Genomic DNA, 18,310 nt, shown 5'->3' on the forward strand with positions numbered 1-18,310 from the left:
TTATACCACCTTCAATCCCACCGCATTTTGCCACCATGACCAACAACTTCAGCAAAAAGGATGGCCCATCCTATGTAGACATGTAGATGTAGCAGTAGCAGCAAGCAACAGTCAAATGTCCTATCCTATTGTTCCCCCACCCTCATCAATTTCTCTCTGTCATCACCTTCCAACTGCATTTTTATTCTCAGAAGCTCATAGCTCATCATGGAAATGGCAAACATTTTAAGGATAGTTTGAACCCGTCCCAACAAAACCCCATTTTTACAATAATGGTTAATACAATGAGCTGATCACACTACAACACCTAAAAGATACAAAAAAAAAAAAAAAAAAAAAACCCAAAAAACAGGAGCCCAATGAGATATTTGATTCCAAGAAAATTCCAAGTCTAGTAAAACTAGATTTAACAACAAATCATATAGACGAAAGATCCTCATATATAGTCTTGATACCTGGCCTCTCAGAAACAGATCTTATACATCTAAGAGCGATTCCAAGCACCTCCTTCAGCCCCTTCTCTGCTGCTGGATTTCCCATCTCAGGTGCCACTGCAGGATCCAAGCAATCTAATCCCCGACCTTCTGCCACCCTCAATCGCACCCAATCTGTCAAATCAACCCCTCCCTCTTCACCAGAGACCACATCACCAGCACACTTGCCAGTTAAAAGTTCCAGCAGAACCACTCCAAAAGCATAAACATCTGATTTGAAGGATGGTATTGGCTTCTTGGAAGCAGCCAACTCTGGTGCACGATAACCTAGGACCCCAGCATCAAGAATCTGTTCAATGGTGCCAGCCTGGGTCATGAGGCGATGGAGGCAGTAATCAGCAACCCGTGCATTAAGATCAGGTCCATCTAACAGTATGTTGGTTGCTTTAAGGTTTCCATGAGGCACAGCACGATCAAAATGGAGATAGTTCAGGCCACGTGCAACATCGACAGCTATCTTGAGCCTCTGGGCCCAGGTTAATGGTGGCCCTTTCCTTCCTGGTCGATCTGCAAATATAGGTTTATCAGAGAAGCACACAAAAGTGGACCAACAATAATGAGATGAACTGTATAGCAGGCAAAGGAGAAAATATCATATGGGGGGACATTGTAGCGTTCTTTTGTGACAATTATTCTTTTTCAAAATATTTGTTGAAGGCGAAGAAAAGAAAGAGTTTCCTTCAGAGATACAACCGAATTCTTGTGAAATCTAAGTGGAAAAAGATGGGCACACATAAATCTGTGAAACAAGATAGCAAGCTGTATTACATAACATCCTGAAGATCCAACTAGCAAGCAATATAAGTTTGCATCATTGAGTATTAGACAAACTATAACAGTATCAACCTACTTTGCCTTTGGTCAAGTTGTTGATCAAGAACAAGATTGAGCACAAAGTACACAGCCAAATTTTTTCACGGTACAAAAGTGAAAAAAAATCCAAAGCTCATGGTGTGGTTGGTGACTTCTGCTGGACATGTAAAACAAAAGATTGCATATCAATCAATATCACATAGTTTGCACACATCTTCATCAGGGTTGGGGTGGGTTTATGGGAGGTTCTAGGTTCAAGTCCCAATAGGGACAAAAAAAGAAAAAAAAATTACCTATCAAAAAATAAAATAAAATAAAATAGTAGCAGCATTATATGGAAAAAGGAAGCCCCAGTTTATGTCTCAGAGAGCTAAATCACTCAGGGATCTAGTGACACCCATTTATCTTTGGTATTGAATGCCAAAAGAGGACTTCATGCCCATGGAACATTTAGCTAGGTAATTCCATTTCTTATTACATTTTTTGTATTATAAAGGCTTTTGAATGTGCTCCCTCTATAAGCTCTTCCTTATAAATCTTTGGTGTAGCTTTTGATGCAGGTAATCCAATAATTTGTAAGAATCTAAAATTAATCAGTTTGACTCGTGTATGTAGCCAGATGTGTAGGATTTGAACCAGGAAACATGGTCAGATCAACATGCACTCTCCTGCAAAGTAGTCTTGTGTGCACCAAAAACCATGCCATGGAAGCACAGATTGAAGAGACATGGTAAGCTATTGAAGGATACCCCTCTATAACCCATCTTTTAACATGCATGACCCTGTGAGTCTATGACAACTGTGTGATAAAAGCATAATTTTTTTTTTTCACATATAAACAACAATATTTGGAAGGTGATAATAAGAATAATACCACCTCCCATTTTTAGCATCTTAGTGTATTAGTGATAAAAGTTGAAACTAATAGGTCCAATTGAGATTGGAGAAGAGCAAGATGTTACCATAAAGAAAGCTTGCAAGGTTTCCGGGTGAGATATAATCAGAAAGAATGAGCTTCTCATGTTGTGTAGGTCCCCAATAGTATCCTCTCAACCCAACCACATTTGGATGCCTGATGTTTGCAAATTTTTTTGCCTCCTTAGCAAACTCCTTTCTCTCTTTTGCCACCCCTTCTCTCAACCACTTCACAGTCAAGAAGACGCCATTCTCCAATGTTGCCCTATACGAAGTTCCATGGCTGCTCCTACCCAACACTTCAGCAGGGGCCCTTGACAGCTCCTCAGGTGTCAATGTGATTGTATCATCAAGAAAATGCAGCTCACCAGCCAACTGATCTGGCGACCTCACATCAAGTCTTGCAAGGTTTTCGGCAGTAAATGAATCACCAGACTCTGGGGACCAAGATAATTGGCTGGTTTTTGACGGAGAGAAGCCAGTTACCACTGCCATTTTCTCATCAGAGCTAATTATCTCAGAAGACGATCCCTTCCGTGAAGCCAAAAGATCCTCAGCTGAAACAACCAAAGCACCACCACTTTCTCTTCCATTGAAGCCAGAGGGATTCTGTGGAGCCCCTTTGTGGATGTCTTTCCTTGTAACATGTTCCTGCGTGGATCTCCTTGATAGACGAAAATAGTGTATGAAGATGGCAAGCAGGATAAAAATGAGAACAGCAACCACACAAGAAACTATTATCACCACCTTGATAATAGTTTTGATTGGCTTCCTCTTGGAAAAACCTGATGGAGAAGTAGTTGACCCAGGAGGACCACCAGGTAAATGCAATCCACTATTTCCAGGGAAGAAAGAAGAACTAGGGAACTTCCTCAGGTTTTCTGGAACAGTCCCAGAAAGATCGTTGTATGATGCATTAAAGCTTTCAAGGCTGTTAGAAAAATTGTTTGGTAAAGGACCTGTGAAATTATTTTGGGATATGTCTAATGAACTTAGGGAGTTCATCTCAGACATGGATGCTGGCAGAGAACCGGATAGATTGTTTGCAGCAAGATTGAGCCTTTGAAGTGCTGTTAATGAACCAAATTGATCAGGAAAATAGCCATTAAGATGGTTTTGAGAGAGATCTAGAAACTTTAGACTAGAATTGACTGAGGGAGGAGAAAACTCAATCGCACCAGCGAATAAATTGTTCTCAAGGTAGAGTTCTTGCAATGTGGGCAATGTTAACAGATCAGCCAAAAGCGGCCCATCAAACTGGTTAGAACTAAGATCAAGGACTCTAAGCTTGGGATACAGTGTTAGAACTTTTGGGAGAGAACTCCTAAGAGAATTATGGGAGAGGTTGAGGTAATTTAGGCGGAGAAATTGTGAGGTTTCCTCAGGGAAAGCTCCTGTCAAACGATTCTGACTGAGATCCAGAAATTCAATATTTCCCCATTTCAACAATTTAGTTAAGTTTCCCTCAAACTCATTATTTGACAGGTCCAGTACAGTGCAGCTGCCAGTCAGCAGTGGAAGCTCTCCTGAGAGCCCATTTGAGGAGAGATTAAGGATGTTCAAAGTTGTTGATGTGATCATATTTATCAGCCCTGTAAAACCAACTGGAATGTGAGATATAGCAAATAAAAAATCTAAAGCCACAGTGATCAAAGAGATCAATTCAATAGCAAACATAAGCCTTGTTTTTCAGACAACATAAGCATGTTCATCTTTAAAATAAACATTCAAATATGTCAAAACCAAATTAAATCTAGCATTCTAAAACAAGGGTGCTAAATTACTAGCACAGAATTACCTGAAAGATTGTTGGCACTCAAATCCAATTCAGTTAGAACCAAAGGATCTCCTTTCAGCAGGTCATTGGGGATAAACCCAGTAAATCTGTTGTTGCTGAGCTTGAGGACCTCGAGGGCATACAGAAAATTAAATCCAGGTAATTCTCCAGATAGTTGATTGTAGCTCAAATCCAACACCTTCAAGTTAGCAAGTTCCAGTGGTCCACCTCCACTTACAAGTGATCCCATAAGCTGGTTATGGCTAAGATTTAAATACGTAACAGTTGAAGAAATACCGGATAAAAAATTCTGTTTCTGCAAACCAGAATTTACTAGCATATTCCCACTAAAGTCAACATGAATGGCACTTGAAAATCGCAAGAATTCCTCATCCAGATGACCACTGAGCATATTCCCATGCAAGTCAAGAATTTCAAGTTTTGAAAGCAGCTCAAAACCTTTTGGAATTTTACTTTCAAACCCATTTAGCGATAAATTAAGGGATACCAAATTAGTCAGTTTTGTCAATGATGCTGCCATATCACCAGAAAAGGAGTTGCGACTGAAATCTAAAGACTGGATTGATTCTAACCCCGAAATTGAGTCTGGAATTGAGCCAGAGAAGTTGTTGCCTGCTAATGACAGGTTCTTTAAATTTGCCAACTTCCCAATCCCTGGTGGTAAAGCTGAGAAAAACAGATTGTCTGAGAGATCCAAATACTCAAGGCTTTTTAAGTCGCCAATGTTATCAGGAATTTTGCCTGAAATGGAGTTTCCTGACATTGAGAGTTTCACCAGCATTGTGAGATTCGAAAATACACTCAAATCAACATCAGCAGAAAGACCCTGGTGATCAAGAACCACCCCAGCAACATTGACACCATTACAAACAACGCCATTCCAAGAGGAAGGGCACCCATTGAAGTCTATGGACTCCTCATTCCATGAATTAAGCACATAACCAGTTGGATCATGCTTGATTCCCTTCTTGAACTCGAGCAGTGCCAAAATGTCCTGTGATGGAAGCTGCCCCATTGCAGATACAAACAGTAGGGACACCAACAAAAGTTTACAGAGCTTCATCATTAACCCTAATGGGCTCAGTGAAGTGAGATAGCAAAGCTCAATGCAGTAAACAGAATGTGGCTTTCAATCTTTGCAATCTGAAAATTCATGCAAACCCAACTAAAGGGTTGCTGGGTTTTCAATCAGCAAATCCAAACCAGACCATTCATGGCGAAACAAGATAAAAACCCAACATCAATATCATGAAAAATCACCACTATGCAAAGCACAAACAGCACACACTGACCCAAACGCTCCAAATGTTTTCATATGCTCAGTACATTTCTCTGATACTCAAAGATATCAAAACCCTAAAAGATTAAAAGAAAAAACAAACCAGATCTTTGTTGGAGGCAAATGCTTCAGGAGATTGATTCCTCTACATCAAGAACCAGTGACAGAACCACAAACAGAGCCAAAACATTAGATGAGTGGACAACAAGAGAACAACACAAATAGAGTAGGCATGGTAGTTTCAGCATTTGCTTGCCCAGAACCACTCCCCTTTTTCTGAACAATGTGGCTCAGCATAAACTGTCCCTCTCAACGATTTAAGCATTCTACCAACAAAACAGATATAAGATGGCTTTGCACATGAACACAAGCGCCCCTTCAGCTCAGAACACTCAGTTACAACAAACCCCCAACAAAACAAAAAACGGGTCTCCAAATTAGCAAATAAGCTGCAATAAATGAAAGGGACCCAGAAATTTTCATGCCATTAAAGCACATTTTCTGCCTAAAACCCCCCAGAAAGACCACAGTGACTGTGCAAAGCCACAACCTTTATTAAACCAAAAAAGAAAAGAAGACCTGAAAAAGAAATGCCTTTTTGCGTTGTCCCTACCAGATGGACACGACCCAAAACCAAAACCCTAAATTTGTTTGGATTTAGGGTGTAAAAAAGCGGGAAAGTTGGGCTTTGGGGATGTAAATTTTAGGGCTAAAAAGGGGATTTACCCGCCAAAAAGACAAAAGAAAAAGGAAAAAAAAGGTTACAGTCTCATAGTGGACTTGAAAGCATTTGTGAAATAGAGTTAAGAAACGAGGGGGTTTTCTTTGGAAGTAACGCATGAGGACTGAGGAGTGAGCAGGAGTCGTGGGATGAGGGACCCAATTGAATGCCCTTTGACTAGGGTTTTCTCCCAAATTCCAAGTTCCCATAACCAGAGAGGTGAGTTAGGTTTTTGGCATAAATCATGATGACATCCCCATCATCATCACTTTATAGAAAGACCAATAAGACTATGACACCTTAACACAAAAACTAAGATTTTCCCTAATATAAAACCCTAAGGACAGGACCACAATGCCAACTGCCAACACCACCATGCAAAGACAATGAGACATGCAATGGGGGTTGGGCCAACCCAAATTCGACAGATTTTTCAGTTTGAAGAAATTTATTACATGAAGCAAATCATATTTTTCATCACTCTCTGACACCCTTCAATAAGGGTAGAAGGATGAAAATGGAATTTATGAAAGCATATGATTGTGCAGTTTCTTACACCGTAGAATGAATGTGAATGTGAATATGAATATGGTTATATTTATACTGAAGTGTCCAAAAGGGCATTCTATAGATGTCGTGCCCGTGACTTGTGGGGTGCTCCTGCACCTTGTACTTTTGTGACTGCTTTTCATCCACTCCCATTCATCTCCCTACACTTGCTAGTCTGGGTTTTGAGCCAAAATAGCTTGTTGAAAAAAAAAATCCATAAAAAAAACCACCCCAAAATAGTTCCCAACTAATGCATCCGAGTGACTTGGACATCCACGTGGACTAAGTTTTTTTTTTTTTTTTCCCTTGATGCATAAAACTATAGTTAATAACTATGAGTTTGAATTTTTTAAAACCATATTTAATTACTACAGCTTTAAATTTAAGTTTAAAACTAAAATCGCTTAAGCTTAAAATTGAGGTCATTAACTATGATTTTTATCATTTAAAAAAAAAATCAAAATCGTGGTTACTAACTATAGTTTTGTGACATGAATACCCAAATAGATACACGGCACACTAGTTTAGGAATTATTTTAATAAAAGTTTTATTTTATTTTATAAATTTTAAGTCATGAAGGTAGGACCAATGCTACTAACATTTTCATTGGTTTTTATTATTTTTATTTTTTATTTATTTTCTAAAAGTAATGGTTAAAGAAAAAAAAAAGGTCAATAATTTAAGGGTATTTTTTATGGTATAGGAAAATTGTCACCCAATCATTTATTTTACAAGCTTACTATCAATAGACAATGTGTTAGGTTCTTCTCCTTGAGGAAGATCTTGGGAGAGCTTGCAATGTCCCTTTGGTGGATTCTCGACTATATATTCGGGGTAGGCTAAAAAATCTATACAAATTCCTTTTTATAAGAGACATTTTGGGTTTAGTGATGTCTTATGAGCATCTTTGGATCAAATAACTAGCTTATAAAACACTCTTAGGAGTCTTGTCTTCTTGATAAAAAGATATCACATTTTTTATTCTGCGAAGAGTTCATTATTTTTTACCTTAAAAGTATACACTTTTAAGGGTTTAAATTTTGTGTTTGATATGATGACAATTTGATACCTTGGAAATTTTCACAATTTAGATACTTTTATTTAATCAATGACTCCCTAAATAAAGATAAAAAGCAATAAAAAAAAGATTAAAAAAGTTATTTTAAAAATAATAATTACTTCCAAATTCTATTACAAATGGCATGGTTTAGATATACTTTTATCAATATTTAATTTTGTAAAATCCACTTGAACCACCGTAGCATATTATGTATCTAATATAGACTACAAGTCTTGGTACACAATGCTATATGCTTAAGATTACTATCCATCGATATTACATATTGTGTATCTCATCCTCAATCTCCAATGCATAGATGAAGTCATATTCTCCCCATATAGCTCCTACGTTATATCATTATGTCATTTGAACTTTGATGTGTATTGTTGTAGGTACTCTAGGGTCTTGATTTGTTATTGGTGAGCTCCTACAATGAGAGATGACGATATCCCAATCCAAATAGAGGATGTTGAGCACTTGTAGTAAGATGCAATCAAAGAGGAGCTCGTCCATAAACAACAAATGGTGAAAAGAAAATCTGAAGGAATTAACAAGGGGCTTAATGGGAGGAAGGTGAAGGTGTCAATTGTTGTGTTAGGAATTGATTCTTTGTTCAAGAGGGAGAGGTTGACCTTTATAGTTTTCGTCTGCTAGGTTCTCATTGGTTTGCCCATCGATCAACTTCTTTCTCGAGAAGGGGCGAGCTAGTTGGTTAGACTTAGGATATTATGTCAACTTCGTTATTGGTTGACCAACTCTATGTTAGGTGGTGCTTGATAGGTGGTTAGGAATGTTGCATGTTGATAGGACGTATCCCTGGTCTAAGTTGACTTCTCTGTCATGGTCACAAATGGCACTACTTAAGGACATTAAAGTGGCAGCATCTCTCCCCAGATAAGAGGTTTTAGTCGATTTGATAGATTGATGATCAAAGGCTTTGTTACTAAACCTATTTATAGTTAAGAAAGCCTTCTTGGGATATTACTGGACAATGATATCATTGGATAGAACTCCCATGCTAGTGTTAGCTAGTAAGTGAAATACAATAGCGGTCTAGAAATGTTGTACCTAAAGTCGATGAGTTTGGACAAACTAGACATTAGTTTGCATGATATATTATTCACAACAGCTTCTGGTCAATAATTTGCCTTCATTTGGTCTATGTGTACATGGGAGTTCAAAGTTAAGTGTGGCAGGTTCAGTGATGATCTCCCAAGTGATGGTGTTTTGGTTAGGGAATGCACTCATGATGATTTGGGGACCGCTTTAGGCTTGTGATTTTGGACTTGTCTATCTAAGTATCTCCAAAAATATTCTTGAGTTACTCAAATGCACATGGAACTTGAATGCTTATTCATTCCGTAAAGATCTCTTCTACTATTCATCTTAATGAATGTAATACTATATGTACCTAAGAGGGTTAATTGTTTTACTCTTATTACAAGGAAGGTGTTTCCTTCAAAATGCTAGTAATTAAATGTCACCCTTGACATAGTGCCCTACTACTAACACGCTTCCCCAAGTTGGTACATACTCTAGAGGTTGAGACTCATCTTGATGGTGGAATGAGTTTTCCCACCATCGTGTAATTTTGGATTGATTGAAGTGTCTTGGTTTGATAGTTAGAACTAAATATTCATCAAGATAATCCAACATGTATTAAACTCATCTCAATCACAATGAGAGAGAGAGAGGAGATCATTATGTCTTTATAACAAACATCCTCTCTAAAAACTTCCACATCATCATTAGACTAGAAATACGAGAGTTACTATTTTGAACCACTATAAAAAGACTTTATTTTCTTCTCTTTTGGGTTCTCTCTTAATTTCTCTCTTTATCCACTACCACTCTCCAATCTCTCACATTGCTCCACTCTCCCCTCAAACCCTTGAATTTTGACATCTCACCTTCCCATATGACTACATGGTAAAGATAAAAACCTTATATAAATAACCATCTATTTTTCACTTTTTAAAAACAAAAAATAATAATAACTTTTAAATAAACTATTAAAAACTTACCATAAAAATATAATTTTTTTAAAAAAAAAGATAAGTTTGCCTTTTCTATAAGACTTCCCACATTAAAGTTGATATCATTTCCTGATTCTAAAAATGATGGATAGTTTTAGAGAAAGAAGACTTCATAATAACTTTTCAAATTTCAAATATGGGTTATTTGAAAATCCATTTCAGTTGCTTAATTTCCTCATATCTATTATGATTTTTTTTAAAAAAAATAATAATAAAAAGTGGGGAATCTCCATTCCATGGTGCCATAAAGACACCCTTTTTGAGTAAATGATGTGATAATAGAAAGATAAGATCCTGGGGATGAAGGCATGATATGACATGTTGAAAGCTAATTAGCATGCATGTTGCACAAGCACTGGCCGCTAGGAAATGGCTTCCAATCTTTGCATGCCATCATGACTCATGAGTAAACTCAACACCATATAAAATGGTGGGTTTAGGAATTGGATTAAAGTGGGAGTGAGAGTGTGGGAGTATGGGATTGAGGGTTTTTCCATTTGTAATGATTGATGGGCTGAGTGGAAACATTTTGATTTTGTTCAAGACTCACAAATGTTCACCCAATTCCACACTGGCCTCTAAATCTCAACCCTCCAACCACATTTTTTAATTCTCCATGGTGGATTAAATTTTCTTTTTGGGCCATTCACAGTAGTATATGCTCACCATGTGCCACTTCCCCTACTTTACTTTTGCTGTGTTGTATGACAGATGGTGCAGAACAAAAGGACAAACCATATATATTTGATTTTTTCTTTCTGTAAACAGTCCATGAGGTGAAGAACTGTAAACCTTTCCTTCATACTTCCAGGTGTTGAGACAACATGAGAGCCAAATTGACAACGAAAACATTGAGAGGATAAGGTTGCATGTGGTGTGAAAAAATAATTTTTATTTATTTATTTTCTTTTTTTTTATTCTTTCAAAAAGTGGGTCCAGTTGAGAAAAAGTTGTATCTATCTGAAAATTTGAACTATATATCTATTTATTTTAGAGATTGAGTAACAAAAGGTATTAATTTACATATATATATATATATATATATATATATATATATTTTAAATCTATTATGGAAAGGTTAACGAAAATTTTGACAACACCCATTAGTATTTCAAAATTTTCCTTATTTAAATTGCAGTTTTTCATAAAAAAAATAAAAAACATAAAAAAAGAAGAAGAAAGAAGAAGAAGAAAAGAGGGATTTAATGTTATAAGTATAATTTCAAATTTAATTTGACTTTCTTTAAAAATCAAATAGAAAACAAGTCTTCACAAACAGTGTAAATGAGTCAATGGCCCAAAAAAATTTATTTTTTTTAAATTGTGATTTTGTTTGTAATATTATATTAAAAATAATTTAAAAATACGTACTAATTCCAAAACTCTCTTAAAACCATGTTGTTCATTCAAAGAAAAATAATTTTCGAAATTATTAAAATAAAAATATAGCCTAAATAGTAAGTAGTTAGTAGTTAAATTCATACTGATAAAAAACAAATTTTAAATAAAAAAACCTTGATAAAAGAAAGAAAGAAAAAATCTAAACCAGGATACTTATTTCACATGTAAATTAAGACTTATATGGAGTTAATAACAAACTGAAAGCTCTTTTTTAATCTTAATAAAAAAATTTATATCATATGAATAATTTCTATTCAAAGAGTTCAGACATTGAAAAAGAACTTAAATGTAAAAACCATTGCTTGTTATAAAAGCTCTATTTTAACTCATATAAGATATTACTTTCATACCTAACATTTTTACAATAACAATATCACCCTTTAAAAATTATTACTTTGACTTTAACTTCAACTTCAACTTCAATTACAGGATTTACCAACTCATTTCCTTAATCCTGGCCTAAGGAACAAACTTCCTTTCATGGGCAAAAACAAAATCACCATTATGAACATTAAACATTAAAAAGAGGGAAAAAAAAAAGGGAGATTTTACAGAAAAATAACCATGAAAGATATGGAAAAGGGCAAAATGGAGAAATAATGTAAGATGATGATGATCATTCTGGAAAATTGCATACCAAGGTCAAAGCTGTTTTTAGAATCCAAATACCCGGCACTCTGCAGTCTTTAGTAGTTCACAATCAATTTGTAATATTTATCAACTTATAATGAGAATATGGTGAAGAACAAAAAGCTTATACAAACAGCTAAAAGCTTTGGCATATTTAAATAATTAAACTTAATAACTCATCTCAGGTTGGTGAAGATACATGGCTGGTTCATTTCTTCCCTCCACCAGAAACATTGAACTTGAAAAATATTATGTCTGCATCTTGGACCACATAGGTCTTCCCCTCCTGTCTATACTTCCCAGCAGCCTGTGTAGGAAAGCACAAAAATTGATATGGGTTAATTCCCAAAAGGGCTCTGAGGGAAATGAAAAAATCCCAAAGGATAATGCTGATTTAATTTGAAACATGGAACAACAGCTTAACCCAATTTGTTTTAAACAAGATTTGATATATTAGGCCCTACTAGGAGGTTAACGCATCAATTAGATGATTTTTGTATCACACCAGTAAAATGTTTGTTGTCCACTCTGAAGCATAAATATGATAGCATCAACTGGTCTGTCAACCTTTTCAAAATTTTACAAGGGTGCATATGGTCATGTCTTCCAAGTGTGAACTTCTTATAAATAAAGCATGCACAATGTATGGATTTCAGTTTAATTTGTATATTATGAATGGATTTTGATGCATCTGCTATTCATCATGCAGTGTTTCACGTGGGATTATAATGTCCAATACCAGGAAAGGTTGCCTTTTGTTCCTCAGTGTTGCCTTCTACTTCTAAATCATAACAAACCAACTAATCCAAATTCATGTTATATGAAACAAACACCTTTCTCAACTCAGGACAATGATTTCCTCGGGTATAGTGATCCCTGTGTGTGCCAATAATACGAATTTCATGGCAGCCAAATAATATTGAGCATCAATTCCAAATGGAGCAAATACACTATCTAATTCAATATATTTGGAAAAGATCAATGGTCATTGGAAAATTCGGAGCAAGACCTTATATATACAAATATACAGCCTCAAGGCCAAATTGAACCTAGGACTGCCCAGCCAGTTGGCTGTGTACTCAGCCCAAAACATTGCATGTGCACCATATGCCCAAATTTTTATTAATTTACCCTTCATTTTGCTTAAGATTTTTGTTCTCCCATCCAGAAACCTACTTTGGGGAGGTCAGCACTGGATAACAACTTTCTTAATTACTTTCTCCAATGAAAGTATATATTTAACCAGGAGGCAATAGCATCACTACATCAAGACCAAGAAAAATATTAATGACATATTAGTTTAAAGCATATACCTTAACAGCCCCCTCACTACCAAGTTCTTTCAGGTCATCAAATTTCATTACCTGTATCATAACAAAATTCTAGTCAATAACTGCTCGCAGTTCCAAACAAACACCAAATCAAAGTTAGTGAAAGGAAAATAAAGAACATTATTGGGCAATTTTTTGACAATATTCCTTGAAGAGGAAGCACTAATTAAAATATATTTTGAAAAAGAATAACAATACATTTGTTTTTGAGCTGCTGGTAGCAAAGCAAAAGTAAACAATGCATTTGGCAGGCTGCTATTCAATAAGCCAACCATGAAATTACACTGAAAATATGGTTGATAATAACAGGGCTGGAAGCAACAGCGTGGTTGCAATACTGGTGTGCAGGCTGTGTTATTAGGGATGACGCTGGATGAGGAACTGTTGGTTTGGTAATAGGCTAATAGCAATGAAGAAAAAGATCTTAGCATCACTGTTGGTAATAAGTAATGTCTCAAGTGTGCCAACTGGTGGAAGCAGAATTATAGGTACCATGATGGCAATATGAGAGTTTCAACTGTGCCAACTGGTGGAAGCAACATAGGTACCATAGCTGGTGCAGTGATGGAGATACTACTTTGGAGTGTGAAGTAACATGTTTCATAGTGTACCATCGATGATGGGTGTTGTGAAATAATATTCTGAAAGCTAGTTAAGAACAAAACGATAAATTAATATCTGAAGTTACTATGCAAATTCTAAGATTTTCTTAAAAGAAAAGGAAGAAGACCAAAATCATGAGCATATAACAACCTCAGCACAAATGAAACCTCTCTCAAAATCACTGTGGATAGTCCCTGCAGCTTGAGGAGCCTTTGTCTGGCGGCGAATTTGCCAGCACTTCACCTGAAAAAAGCCAATTATTTATTTAGCACATTCAACCATAAATCCACTATATGAAGGTTAAAAAAATGCCAATTGCATTAAAATACATAAGAATGGGAAGAACACCAAGAAAAAAAAATATAGCCATCAAAACAAAAGAGTTTAGTGATGCACATAAGAAAACACAGCATAGTATCACAACTAGCAAGCCTTATCCAATTATTTCTGTGTACTTTATATATGCAAGTTGATATGTCAAGTTGGAGACTGTTTTATAGCAGGCTCCCAGGATATTAGAATCTTTTTATTCCGTCACATGCATAAAAATTGTCTAGCAGGAAAACATTAATTTGAAGGATTCAATAGTTATAGCAAGGAACAAAATTATGGTTATTCTCTATGGAATTAATGAATCACACACTAGAGAAACTAAAATGGCTATTCAAGTCATAAGCATTGGCTTGGAAATGAATAATTGGCCCTAAAAAAAGGGCGCATTAAAGTATACACAACGTATACAAGGGCACCTAAGGGCCCACGAAGTCATGGTAGATGCAAAAAACAACTACCACCCACTATCTAGAGCTTAACCAATCAATAAAGTACAACAAGTACAAAGGGTAATCTCCAATATAAACCTTCACCCATTCCCAGAAACTAAACATAGACAATTGTTATATAGCTTGATCCAAAATATAGGTATTACTCCACTTCTATGCTAGGCCAATAAGAATGTCTTTCCATGTGAGCTTGATTTTGATCCACTCCAAAGAGTATTTGACTCTGGCGTCATGGAGGACCATAAGGCACCTTTCTCTACATTAAGAAAAAATCAACCAAAAAACAAAGAGGAGCCTCCATAAAACCAGATGGCAATTCATTTGAGGTTTGGAAGCATATCAGCTATGATGGTGTAGTCCAGCTGACTCAACTGTTCAAAAGGAACTCAAGACCGAGGAAATGTCAAATGAATGGGAAGCACCTCGGCACCAATGTACAAAAACTTACAAGTCACAGTATGAAACCTAGGGAAAGTGAGGGAGTGATACTAAAACATGAAACAAATTTATTCTAATTGGAGGCAATTTTATTACTTGGGTGATTGTTTGAACAGTCTGAAGAAGAAATTGAAAATTGGAAAAAAAAAAAAAAATCAAATCCAAGCTTTTTTCAGAGGGAAAAATTTATTTGTAAAAGATGAGAAAGAATGTGACCAAAAAAAAAAATAATAAAGCCAAAGAGAAGAAAAAGGCTGAAGCAAAGATGAGATATATCATAGATTATTTAAAGAAATAATTAATAGAATATTTTGGAGGCACAATATGAGAATTAAAAATGAAAAAATAACCAATTAAATGCATGGATGTGAACAAGGACATGTACAATGAAGTTAACTAGAGTAAAAATGATTGTAGAGAAAGTGCCACATTAAGCCCTCATTCCTTTATCATCTATTCATCTTGATGAAATTACTAGACTTTTTTTTTTTTTTTTTGGATAAGTTAAAAAAAAAAAGAGTTTTGTTCATATGAAATTACTAGGCATATTTTTTATTTATTTTTTTCTGATAAGAATCCTTCACTTGTATTTTTTTTTTTTTTTTGATGAAATTACTAGACATATTGAGGAAGAAACACAAGGTTTTGCTCATTGCTGATGGCATAGAGTCAGTCTTAGAAAGGACAGTGGCAGAATATTTTAAAATATAAAAGTTCCTTTTAGTTTGAAACAAATAATATATTGATATGAATTTTTGAATTTTCCAAGCGTTTTAGGATTCACACTTCAAAAAAAAGAAGTACAAGTGAAGATTAAGAATCCTTCCAAAAAAATACAAAGGATGATTAAAGAAGGGAGAACAACCCTAATAAGGCCACATCATAGCAGTATAATTCAAAGATAAAACAAGAAGATGTATGAGGTAAAGAAAAAATACACAACTTAAGAGGGTAAAAAGTCTTGTACAAAAGAAATCCTCTACTTGACTCCTTGTTTTGTTAACTGCTGTCACATGATCATTCAAATAAGGTAAACAAGGAAAAGAACAACACAAGTTATAGGCTAATTTAAAATTTGACAAAGTCAACTATCATACTTCCAAGGACCTCTCTCTGACTTGGACACCCATTGATATCACAATGGTAGAATCAACTTCCACCAACAAATTGGTGAAGACTCAAAACCTTGGGCTAGGCTAAACTCTTCACCTAAGTGGTCAAGCCTTCTCCCCCTGCAAGTTTTGAGAAGGTTTTCAACACCATGGTAATCCCTAGTCACACCTCCAATTCCTAGCCGATCTAAAGAATGCCCATCAAAGTTTTATCCTAATGAAACCCCCTAGAGGAGAAATCCATATGGAGGCAACTCACTGCCTAACCTGTTTCACATGCAAGTCAAGTTCGAATCAAGCATTCATAGATTCAAGGGCTTGGTAAGAATTAAAAAAATAAAAATAAATAAATAAAGAAGATTTTAAAGAAAATAACTCTTAAGGCAATCGATGACCAAACCCTCACTTTTGAAAAGAAAGGAGATTAGTGCACAAGGATAAACATGACATGCTACATTTAAGCTCCTGAATTTCTGAATCAGTAAGTTGCAACAGAAATTAAAGTTCCAAACCAGAAATGAAAAAGAGGAAGCTAAAATAGATGGAAAAAAAAGGAATTTTTATCCCTCACAACTCTGAAGAGATTTGAAAATTGAGTAATAATTGGTTGACCTCTCCACCACAAGTCTTCCCAAAACAAATCTTTGTACCATTACCAACAAAGACAATGAGGACGACAGAAAAAATCAAAGAAAAATTGTGAATGGCATAGAAGAAAATATAAAGGTATTATGATACACTTATGAGACACAAAAATAGAGAAGGAAGAATAAACTATCCTTCAAGCCAAAGTAAGAGCATATGAATGCAGCTGAAGTAAACATACAGGTTATAAATGAGGAAAGAAAATGGATGGTGAAGAGACATACAAAAGTGATAGCTTTCTCATCTTGGATATAATGAGGGAAGATTTATGAGGATATCACACATGAATCAAAGAAATGAGTATGATAAGAAAAATTAGAGAAAAACATGTGAAATGGCCTTACAAATATAGAGGATAAGGTTATGACAACACACACACACACACTATAGAGAAGGATAAGTACCACCTCAAACCAGAGTAAAAGTATATGAATGTAGATGAAGTGAACCATCAGGCATTAAATGAGGGACTAGTGAAAATTGATGCTCAAGAGACATGAAAGTGACAGCTTTTATCATGTGAGGGGGAGATTTACAAGGACATTACACATAGAAGCACATGTCCAGTCCAGTTTTTTCAGAGCTCTAGTGACTTGAGGCAAGGAGACTCTCTCTTGCCCTATCTTTTCATTTTAGCAATGGAGGTCCACAATTGGATTCTAAGGAGAGCTACAGAAAGGGGCTTTATCTTGGGCTTCAACATGGGAGGAAGAATAGGGAAAATGATGGAAGTGTCCCATCTATTGTTCATTGATGGCACCCTTATTTTCTGTGATGCTAATCAAGAGCATTTGGAGTACCTAGTTAGACTTTCATATGATTTGAGACAATAACCAACTTAACCATAAACATGCAGAAAAGAGAGTTTTACCAATCGGGGAAGTTATAAATGTGGAGGTCATAGCTTTACTGTTGGAATCTTAGAGCCAAATACTTGAGCCTTCCTTTTGTGAGCTCCTCACAAATTTGTGAGGGTTTGGTATTTGGTGGAAGAGAAATTCTAGAGAAAGCTTGATTTGTAGAAGAGACAATACCTTTCAATGGGAGGGAGGCTCACTTTGATGAGGAGCACATTATCAAACATGTCCAAAAGAGTGAGCTTGAGGCTGAAGTAGATCCAAAGGAACATCCTTTAGGGAGGGGAAGGTTGAGAAAAAGCCTCATTTTGTTAATTGGCATCTACTACCCTTTTGGAAAAGAAGAATGGAGGTCTTGGCATTAGGAGTCTTCATACCCTTAACAAGTCTCTCCTTGGAAAATGGGGTTGGGGATTCACTACTGAGAGGGAGACATTTGGAAACAGATCATAGCTGGAAAGTTTGAAGCAAGTTTGGTGTTTGAGGGTGGTGAGGGATAGTTACGGGTTAGGCTTATGGAAGGTTATTAGATGTGGTTGGGAGGACTTTAGACGCAGATCCCATTTCATAGTAGGTAATGGCAGAAGACTAAAATGTTGGAAAGATAGATGGTGCAGTGAAAATTTCTTTGAAGAATCATTCCTAGACTTAATTTTCATAGCCATTGATAAAGAGTCTTGGCTAGCAGAATTTTGAGAACAAGTTAGTGAGAGGGTTCGATGGAGTCTCCGGCAAGTCATAGACATTTCCATGATTAGGAATTGGAAGGAGTGGAGACCTTCTTTTGGAGCTTGCAAACGAGTCAAATTAGAAAGGAGGAAGAAAACATATTGGTTTGGAAGGAA

General features: G+C 36.0%; 2 protein-coding genes across 2 annotated transcripts in view; both read right to left on the reverse strand.

Moving 5' to 3' along the window:
- Nucleotides 1–200: 200 nt before the first annotated feature.
- Nucleotides 201–6,099, reverse strand: LOC117923880 (LRR receptor-like serine/threonine-protein kinase GHR1). Its single transcript, XM_034842377.1, has 3 exons — nt 4,021–6,099; nt 2,270–3,814; nt 201–1,001 (listed from the first exon to the last, which is right to left on the reverse strand). Exons 1-3 carry the CDS (start codon nt 5,084–5,086, stop codon nt 418–420), a joined length of 3,195 nt encoding a protein of 1,064 aa, XP_034698268.1. The 5' UTR covers nt 5,087–6,099; the 3' UTR covers nt 201–417.
- A 5,579-nt stretch (nt 6,100–11,678) lies between these two features.
- Nucleotides 11,679–18,310, reverse strand: part of LOC117923655 (obg-like ATPase 1) — a 37,716-nt gene continuing 31,084 nt past the window's right edge. The window contains exons 10-12 of the mRNA XM_034842059.1: nt 13,782–13,874; nt 13,011–13,061; nt 11,679–12,004 (exon numbers count right to left, since the gene is read on the reverse strand). Coding sequence (XP_034697950.1) covers nt 11,906–12,004; nt 13,011–13,061; nt 13,782–13,874 — 243 coding nt within the window. The 3' untranslated portion in view covers nt 11,679–11,905. The remainder of the gene's footprint in view (nt 12,005–13,010; nt 13,062–13,781; nt 13,875–18,310) is intronic.

This window comes from Vitis riparia, chromosome 10 (assembly GCF_004353265.1).
Source record: "Vitis riparia cultivar Riparia Gloire de Montpellier isolate 1030 chromosome 10, EGFV_Vit.rip_1.0, whole genome shotgun sequence".
In the NCBI taxonomy this organism is placed as follows: Eukaryota; Viridiplantae; Streptophyta; class Magnoliopsida; order Vitales; family Vitaceae; genus Vitis; species Vitis riparia.

Bases quoted from the DNA above. Each gene is read 5' to 3' on its own strand.
- LOC117923880 (XM_034842377.1), bottom strand. From the start codon at position 5,086: ATGATGAAGCTCTGTAAACTTTTGTTGGTGTCCCTACTGTTTGTATCT. The intron at 3,815-4,020 runs GTAATTCTGTGC...TTGGTTTTACAG, and splicing joins GAGTGCCAACAATCTTTCAG to GGCTGATAAATATGATCACA. The intron at 1,002-2,269 runs GTAACATCTTGC...CTATATTTGCAG, and splicing joins CCTTGCAAGCTTTCTTTATG to ATCGACCAGGAAGGAAAGGG.